Source organism: Branchiostoma belcheri, unplaced genomic scaffold, assembly GCF_001625305.1.
Source record: "Branchiostoma belcheri isolate BF01 breed outbred unplaced genomic scaffold, Haploidv18h27 scaffold15, whole genome shotgun sequence".
In the NCBI taxonomy this organism is placed as follows: Eukaryota; Metazoa; Chordata; class Leptocardii; order Amphioxiformes; family Branchiostomatidae; genus Branchiostoma; species Branchiostoma belcheri.
The window spans coordinates 217,571-227,011 of NW_017802935.1; the positions used below are offsets into that span (position 1 = coordinate 217,571).

General features: G+C 43.0%; 1 protein-coding gene and 1 long non-coding RNA gene across 3 annotated transcripts in view; one reads left to right on the forward strand and one right to left on the reverse strand.

Annotated features, from left to right (window-relative positions):
• The first annotated feature begins 2,574 nt into the window (after positions 1 to 2,574).
• LOC109465388 lies at positions 2,575 to 6,096 on the forward strand. Its single transcript, XR_002139952.1, has 3 exons — positions 2,575 to 2,768; positions 2,908 to 3,100; positions 4,963 to 6,096. It is a non-coding gene; the product is annotated as an uncharacterized LOC109465388 (long non-coding RNA).
• A 2,394-nt stretch (positions 6,097 to 8,490) lies between these two features.
• The window catches only part of LOC109465361 (cholesterol 7-alpha-monooxygenase-like), a 10,963-nt gene continuing 10,012 nt past the window's right edge, over positions 8,491 to 9,441 (reverse strand). For both annotated transcript variants that reach the window (XM_019762572.1, XM_019762573.1), the window contains one exon: positions 8,491 to 8,849. In XM_019762572.1, coding sequence (XP_019618131.1) covers positions 8,683 to 8,849 — 167 coding nt within the window. In that variant the 3' untranslated portion in view covers positions 8,491 to 8,682. The remainder of the gene's footprint in view (positions 8,850 to 9,441) is intronic.

Genomic DNA, 9,441 nt, shown 5'->3' on the forward strand with positions numbered 1-9,441 from the left:
CTGACATTAGGAGGAAGTGTGGTCCAGAGGACTGCACCGGAAAAAAGCTTTGTCACGGGCCCATGATGATTCTATGACGTCAGCCATGACGTCAAACCTCGAGTGGAATAATTACCACAGCGAAACCACAAGGAAGAAAGCGGGAAGCGGAAAAGCTGATTGTGGGTGAACGCTTCGGTAAGGCCACACTGACTTAATTTTATGGATGGCATCCACGCGCGCATTGATTTTCGCCTGATCTCCAAAAAAAAAAGATCACGTCTTCCGAGGCTCTGGTCTGGCTTTAGGCCCGGGTAGTCCATGGTGGTTAGCGACAACGAAGCCGATGGTAACTCTGGAGGACGGCACCCAGGCTACCGAAGCTCCACGACTCAAGAACTCTGTACATACGTATAGTGTCGATTCATAAATTCCACAAAAAGCCAGCATGTGCCGGCCTGTCGTATACGTCGCTATGTAATGCGCCAAATTCACAATACCGGCTTTGTATTCCAGTGGTTTAGTAGCATTTTTATTTTTGGCCGGATTTTTCTTTTTTTCGCCCGCGCGCACTAGTTTGGGGGTCTTCAGAGGATGTCATCCATAAAATTAAGACGTTGTGGCCTAACCACTAGATTCAATTGAAGAGATCTGTTTATGTGATTACAGTTTCCATAATTGCGGCAGGCGGAGTACATATTTAGCACGACAGAAAGTGGTAAACACTTCAGCGCTTAGGCCACACCAAGTAAATTTTATGGATGACGTCCTTTGGAGACCCTAAATCTAATACGAGAGGGCGAAAAAAAACAAAACAAGAAGGTCCCTAAAAACAAGATGCCTAGATTAGAAATACACTAAGAGACAACAAGTTTTAGGACACAAATTGAATGAGGTGACACAGTGTAACAAGCAAGAAGTCTTTTATTCATCATCAAAACAGCAATAAATCAGGTGGAACAGTGGACAGTGAAAAAAATTCTGTTATTGACAGGATGGTGCTGTCTGTTATTGATATACACTTTCAATATATATCAATATAGACACTTTCTTCGCGTTACGGGTTTAACATCAATCTGGTGATTTGCGGCACTGTCGTGACTCTTTGGTCATAGTTACAGGAAGCGGAATTTCTTGTTTTTTTTTCTAGGAACAGGCCAAAATCAATGCGCGCGCGGACGTCATCCATAAAATTTAGTTGGTGTGTCCTAACCACTAGATTCAATTGAAGAGATCTGTTTATGTGATTACGGTTTCCATAATTGCGGCAGGCGGAGTACGTATTTAGCACGGCAGAAAGTGATAAACACTTAAACCACTTAGCCTCTACCAGGCTTCGGGAGGCGGCTGGAATCGGCCAAATAGATAGATAACATGCCAGGGAGTTTGTCTGCTGGGAGAGAACATTTTGCCGCACCCGAATGTTCTCTCCCAGCAGACAAACTCCCCCGGCATGTTATCTGTCTATTTGGCCGATTTCTAATCTTTCCAGCCGCCTCCCGAAGCCTGGTAGAGGCTAAACCGCTTACATAATCACTGGGAAATGTTAGCCTCCTTCGCAGACTTCTGAGGCAAGCACTAGTGGGGTCGTGTGGCGTAGCGGCAGAGTGCGCGACTCGGAACCTAGAGGTCCCGGGTTCGAGTCCTGACATGCCACTGATCTTGTGCCCTTGGGAAAGGCACTTTACACGGCTTTCCTCACTTCGCTCAGGTGAAAATGAGCATTGTCCTGTCATGTATTTGTCCCTTGTGTTGTTGGCGGCATTAATATAAGTTGATAAAACTTGAATGTGCCGTCACCACGTCTGGTGATTACATGTTGGAATAAAAAATTTAAAAAAAAAGACTTCTGAGGCGGCGGCGTTAATTTTTTTTTCGGGGAGCGACGCGAGTTGTGCAGCGGAGGGACGGTTTTGCGGCCAAGGGACTTTGCCGGGGTTTCGCCGCCTAAGAAACTTCTTTTACTGTTCTCAATCTGCAAAATATAAAACTTCACGGAGAATTGTCGCCTATGGACACTTGTTTCCAGTTTTAGCGAAAGGGTTTCTGTGCACAGTTCTGACTCTAAATTTTGTTCGTTTACTAATATTTTTGGTTGTTTACTGATTACTATGTGGTACAAGATGAATTTATTTATTTATTTATTTCATCTCAAGACGGCTGGGTAGCCCCATTCAGCTTGTATCAGCTGTTTTCCAAGGGGGCCCAGCAAAATTACACAAGACATTGTAACATACAATGAGACAACATACAGTAAACATAAAAGTCCGATTCGTCAAAAGAGAGTAATGAATAAATGCAGATAGTGTGCACCTCGGTGAGCCTTGTTTTTCTGCATGTCGGGAACAACAGGTACAGTGACGCAAAATGACAACAAAACACCTGCACCACCTTTCATGATCACCACTTCTACTGTTGCGCTCATGTGACATTATATATACTGTAGACGTTGACTTTTTAACATAAGGGACACAAAAGACTAGCGTCCAATTTCTCTGTGTACCGTATAATATTCTACTCATGATACAGACCCACACAGTTCTCAAGTAACTTCCATTTATCCAACACAATTCCCCGAACTTGAATTTCAAGTCGACTTGTTGTTGCATGCACCCTACCTGGGGCTTAAGCAAACACTGGTCTACACAAAGACGCTCGCGTATGTTGTATTTGTGCTGCGCACTACCAAGGTTGGTTAGAGGTACAGTATTGCACACAAGTTAGACCAGACGTCTTAGACCGGGAAGAAGGACCGCAAAGATACCTGCATACCTGCATACCGTCTTCGGGTAGGAAAGGCTCAAGCCTGTGTTGTCCAGATCTTCTCTCTATCCTTCGCTTGAGACGTGCATAATGTTTGCCCAGCCAGGTCTTATCCAGTCTATTTTTTGAATTCATTTACTGATTTCGCTTCCACTACTGATTCAGGTAAAGAGTTCCAGTCCTTGACTGATGAAGATGAGGGGATCGCTGGTACTCTTGCTCCTGTTGGTCGCCCTGGTGGCAGTGAATTCGAAGGACACCGAGGCGGAATGCGCATGCCCTCCTGACTGTGAGAATTGCGGACGTTACCGCGAAGTCTACATCTTGGCGAAGCGCAAGGCTCGAGAGCTGGCAGCAGGTATTTTTTTTTTATTCCAACATTTCATGACTAGACATGGTGACGGCAAACTCAAGTTATATCAACTTATTTCATGCCGTCACCAACGCAGATAAAGGACAAATACGGAACAGGACAATGCTCATTTTCACCTGAGATAAGTGAGGAAAGTCGTGTAAAGTGCCTTTCCCAAGGGCACAAGATCGGTGGCATGTCAGGACTCGAACCCGGGACCTCTTGGTTCCGAGTCGTGCACTCTGCCGCTACGCCACACGACCCCACGCAGGTATTGTAGAACTAGCCTCCTGTGCAGGCCCCGCGGCGGTGGGGAAGAGTTTTTAACGCGTTATTTTAATATATTCGGCCATTCTACATAGCCGCCGAGAGAAGGTTCCATTCCGCCCGTGGGCGGCTATGTACATGTAGGATGTTCGGCTATATTAAAATAACGCGTTAAAAACTCTTCCCCACCGCCGCGGGGCCTGCACAGGACGCTATTGTAGAACATACATCCTTCTTTAATCTTAACCACTAGGGAATTGCATTAAAGGCATCCAGTGCAGTTTTTAGGGCTTGGAAAACCAATTTTTCAAAGCCAATACTTTGGTCATTTATCTACATAGTGATTTGAAACCACACTGTCCCAATGTATATTGACTGTCATGGGGTAAAACTCACTAAATTCTGACGGAAAATGCTTCCTGGAAGGGCCCTGGGCTGATTTTTAGGGTACCACCCAGAAAATAAAGGACTCAAATTGGGGCTTGTTTCTGCTGTTTTAAATGACCAAAGTATGAAATGCTGACTCATGAGAAGCAATTTGTGGCAATATCACAAAGACTGCCTTATTCAGAATATTTCCAATTTTGCTACCCTGAAATTGCATTGGATGACTCTAAGTACTACGACTGAATAGCAAGTATACAGGATACAAGTATATATACAGGACACAATATAACAAGCTATTTACATTTCTCGAATCAAGTACCATAGATTTTAAGAGTCTCGATGTTGGAGACAGATTTGAATATATCTTTACATGTAACGGTCCCCACAACGCAAAAATAGGTAGATATATAAAGGAATGCTTTGCTATTAGAAAAAATGCCGAAACTTGTGATTAGCCTACTTGATTGTAACACTTTATCAACGACTTGTGATATCCCTTATTATTTGAATGATTATGATATAGATATGTTAGGTTTTATTCGACATTAGGTCTTATTCAACACACTTATTTTATTGTTGTTACTCTCTTTATGTAGTTTGCCATACAATGTACCATGTGCATTTGTCGTGCAATAAAGTTCTTCCTTTATAACGCAAACGATATCCATGCTATACATCTAGAAAAAAATACGGGTCGTGTTTATTCGGGGAGAGCCACGCCCCACGAACAAGGAATCTACCATTGTGACCACTCCCAAGACCCGACATCGTTTTCTTCTTGTCGGCAATTAGGCCACACCGACTTAATTTTATGAATGAATCCGCGCGCGCATTGATTTTCGCCTGTTCTAAAAAAAAAAAAGATCACGTCCTCCGAGGCTCTAGGCCCGGGTAGTCCATAGTAGTCAGCGACATTATGGAGCCCGTGGTAACCCTGGAGGATGGGACGCAGGCTACCGAAGCTCAGTACACACGTACAGTGCCGGTTCATAAATTCCGCGAAAAGCCAGCATATGCCGGCCTGTCATCGTTATGTACTGCATGCAGCAAATTCACAATACCAGCTTTGTGTTTCTGTGGTTTTTTAGTGGCATTTTTATTTTTGGCCAGAATTTTTTTTGTATTTTTTGTCATCCATAACCTACATCTGATGTAATCATAATATGCACGAATGCCGGTTAGTACTAAAACACAACACTGTTTAACTCCTGCAGATGAGTGCTGTCAGAGGGGCCTTGATTGCTGTGTTGAAGGATGAAGGATGGTCAGACGTCATCCAGTGCTACGCATGCTTCATGACGTAACCGAGCTCAAACATGCATCATTGTCAGAGGCCCCCGTTGTGCTTTAAGTCTAATCTCCAAGCAGATCTTTTAGTGGGGGTAAGACAGTATCAAATTGGCCAGTCTGTAGCCATTTCCCCACCCAAGATCTGCCTGTAGTCGAAACGTCAAAGGCTATTAACACCTAGTTGTTGCCTGATCAAAATATTCTTGCCAAGTAGTTTATTGCCCTGACCACCAGGCAAGGCTCTTGGCTTCATGTGGGCCAGCTGGTTGAGCATTACAGGAAGTCTCTCTATGGGTCCCCTCACCAACTTGGGTGGGGAAATGGCTACAGACTGGCCAAGTTGATACTGTCTTACCCCCACCAAAAGATCTGCTTGGAGATTACTTTAAGCCGTTTGGTGTTTGAAGTGTTTCGCTGTATCAGCTTCTGCTAGCTTAAAACGTTTGGCAGTGTGTACAGAATGTTGTTGATCACCAGAAGCCAAATTTCACATTAAGCATTTTCACAAAGAAGACTCCTCCAATGATTTAGTGACAAAATATTAATTCGTTTGTGAACTATTCAATTCTATAACTAAACATCTGCCCTGTATTGCGCATAATAGTGTTACATTTGACATCTGTAAAGCGACTCTTCAGTTCAAAATGACCATTAACATTAACTATGTGTTAGGCGAAGAGGCATATTTGATAAACTAACACACGAGGAATCAGAAACACTGTGTAACACTCATAGGATGTGTAGGTTTGTACAAGTTTGGCTGTTCAATTGACACTCATCCCAACACTATTCGCAAAACTTTACTTATAGATGACCAAGTGAAAGCAGGCTATAATAGAAAACCAGTACTACAGGTTTACGTAAAATTTGGGAAGTGACTAGACTGTTACTGTAGTAACGCTTCCTGTTCGTTTGAAAACTTTCTGATGATCTGTACGGTTTTGCCTGGCTCGATGTGATCAAGTATAAAGTCACGACACACTGGCTCTTAATCTTGGAAATATTCTGATCTTCATTACTGTGTTACAAGATGAATAAACGCATATTTTGTGTGCACTGGGCCTTGTCTTTCTCTGTGCTGACGAAGCTAGTGTAACAGTGGGGGGTTTATAGGCGCTACCAACTGACCCGGCCAACGGGTCTAGACCTTTTCGGCCGAGCGGTTAGAGCCTCTGGTTATGAAGCTAGCGGCCCGGACCAGAAGGGTTTTTACTGTCTCCTCCTGTTTCTTACACTAGGACGAAAAACGTGTTCCACCTTCCAGTGTCACGACTCACTACTACTACTGTTGCACCGGTGACGTTGTGTACACTTGGCTTTTTTTATAAACAAAAGACTGGTTTCCCGTTTCAGCAAAGGGTTTCTGTGTACCGTATAGTATTCTTTTCGTGATAAAGGGGCGCACAGTTCTCAGGTAACTTCCATTGATCCGACACAAGTCCCTGGGCGTGTAGATAACGCCAAGTTCAAACACAGCTTGTTATCGAAGTAACAGGGAGGTCAACAAGGCAAAAAAATAAACTCTGTATCCGTATCTGTATAGCCGGTATAACCGCCTTTCGGCGTAACACACCAGCTTCTGTATCTGTATAGCCGGTATAACGGCCCTTCGGCGTAACACACCAGCTTCTGTATCTGTATAGCCGGTATAACCGCCTTTCGGCGTAACACACCAGCTTCTGTATCTGTATAGCCGGTATAACCGCCTTTCGGCGTAACACACCAGCTTCTGTATCTGTATAGCCGGTATAACCGCCTTTCGGCGTAACACACCAGTTTCCCAGGCACGCGGCGCGGCGGCAGCTGGCTATATTACACCGATCGACTTGTTACACCTAACCCTTGAACTTCTAGCTCTAGACTTTGTTTAAAGCTATCTATTGACAATGCCCCTATTGTACTTGGTGACAGCGAGTTCCACTCTGCAATAGTTCTAGGAGTTTTACTCGACCCTATTCTAGCACGTACGAAGCGGTACTCCAAGTGCCCCTTGCCCCATATAGTAAAACTCCTAAATGAGTTGTAAACGTAAAATATATAAACAATTAATGTATTACCTCTTTTATCATGTATATATTTTTATGTTGTAGATATCGCAATTCAATTTTATGTATACATTCCTAGCTAGAATGACATTATAAAGTTGTTAAGGTGGGCACTGATGTAAAGAAACATGCAATTCAGCCTCCGGGCTGCAAAATGTTTTTAATCAATAAACCAGTCATCATCATCATCATCAACATCATCTGGGCCAAGTTTTGGGAGCATGTCAGCAGAACGTCCTGCACCTGCGCAAAACCCGTAATGTATTGTACATAGCATTTCGGCAGAATGTCTCATATAAGGTTGTATTCGCTCATATAAGGTTAGCATTTCGATAGTAGTTTCCAAATGTTATGTCGGATAGAATATCCTCTGCAACAGGGAAAATTCTGATGCAACGTTGACCAAAAACCCAACGAAAAACGCGAAAACACGGGGTTCTGGGCAGGCGCAGTACGTTCTGCCGACGTGCTAGTTTTGGGTATTTTGTGTTTCGCGCGCGCGCGTGCGTTCGCGCGCGCGCGTGTGTAGTGTTGCACGATAACTCAAGTGTACAATGTACATATGGATGGATTATTATTATGAATCCTGGTAGGTCTTGATAAGTGGCTGCAATGGTTTTGATATTTTGTGAATTGGACGTGCGAGGATTGAAAATTCGGATGGTAGATGGCTTTTTTTCTTGGAAAAAGTGACATAAGTTTGGTCTCCCTAGCAGCTTGTTATGAAACTGTAGGAGCGTTGAGTTATGTGAGCGACGTGAGTTATGCCGTAGAGGGACGGGTTTGCTAAAAAAGAAGCTGTGGTATGCAAAAAATTACGCCGCCACATCAGAAGTCTGCAAAGGAGGCTAATGGTTAGCGTCTTCCAGCTATTCCAGCTTGATGTGAAGGGGACGAAATGTGTGTTGAGTACATAACTGCGTGAAATGACGGGACTGTCTTCCGTCAATTTAAGGTAATGTCCCGTGCGAACACTCAATCGGACTGTTTCTCTATGGGTTAATGTGTTCCATTAACACAAAAGTCCTCTTATTAGAATGACAAGCGTTTGGAAAAAAGAAAAATAATCCGGACATTATCGTAATCAACCAGTTTTTTTGGCAGCATTCAGTCTTTCAAACGCTTTCTCTACGGTTTGAAGTGTTGAATAAACATTAAAAGCCTTTGATTAAAAGGAAAAACAGTCTCCAAAGTGTAAGTGAAAGGCAAGTGCTCCACCGCCATCGTATTGTAACCGTTGTTGTTGCAATTTGTTGTAACCGTTGTTGTTGCAATTTGTTGTAACCGCTGTTGTTGCAATTTGTTGTAACCGCTGTTGTTGCAATTTGTTGTAACCGCTGTTGTTGCAATTTGTTGTAACCGTTGTTGTTTCAACTTGTTGTAACCGTTGTTGTTTCAACTTGTTGTAACCGCTGTTGTTGCAATTTGTTGTAACAGTTGTTGTTGCAATTTGTTGTAACCGTTGTTGTTGCAATTTGTTGTAACCGTTGTTGTTGCAATTTGTTGTAACCGCTGTTGTTGCAATTTGTTGTAACCGTTGTTGTTGCAATTTGTTGTAACCGCTGTTGTTGCAATTTGAATCGAGAAGTAGCAAAACCGCTACTTGATCCTGTAGCGGAAGACGGGGTCGGTGCTGGGCGGAAGGATACCGAGCCCGGTGCGTGATTGGTCCAGCGGAGGGGTTTCCCTGTCCACCAACTCCATGTCGAAGTAGCAGACGATCAGAGACACGAACTGTTTGATCTCGTTCACGGCGAAGAAGCGGCCTGGGCAGAACAGAACAATGTACAATATTCAAATATTACAATATGTACAGGTATTTTTGTTAGAATCAAATCGTTTTTTGTCAGCATTTATATATATCAGTTTCACTCGTTCACCGATTCATTATTGTATTCAATTTCAATATGTTAATCTGTGCTTTGTCTGTCGTATGTATTGTCTGGTGGCGACATGAACATAAGTGTAACTTGAGTGTGTCGTCACCGCGTCTTGTCATTATATGTTAAAAAAAAGAACAAACTAGAAAGGCCAATATTTGCTTTGGAGCAAATACAGCGATGGGTTCACCACATTTTACGACATGGCAGGGAAAGAATGGGAAACACAAGGGAAAACAATGATTTACATTGATATAACTATAATATGAAGTAAAATACAACTAAAACAACAGTTGGATAGCTATTCCCTACTTTATTGGTTAGGATTTTTAATTGCATAATGCAAACTGTTGATTTTCAAAATAAAAAAAAAACGTCCATGCCCGGCATTCCAATGCTGGAGCAGGAAAGCTTGAAATACCTACCAAAACACTTGAATACAGACATACTGTCAGAAATGCTTCTGTGCAGGTGTTAA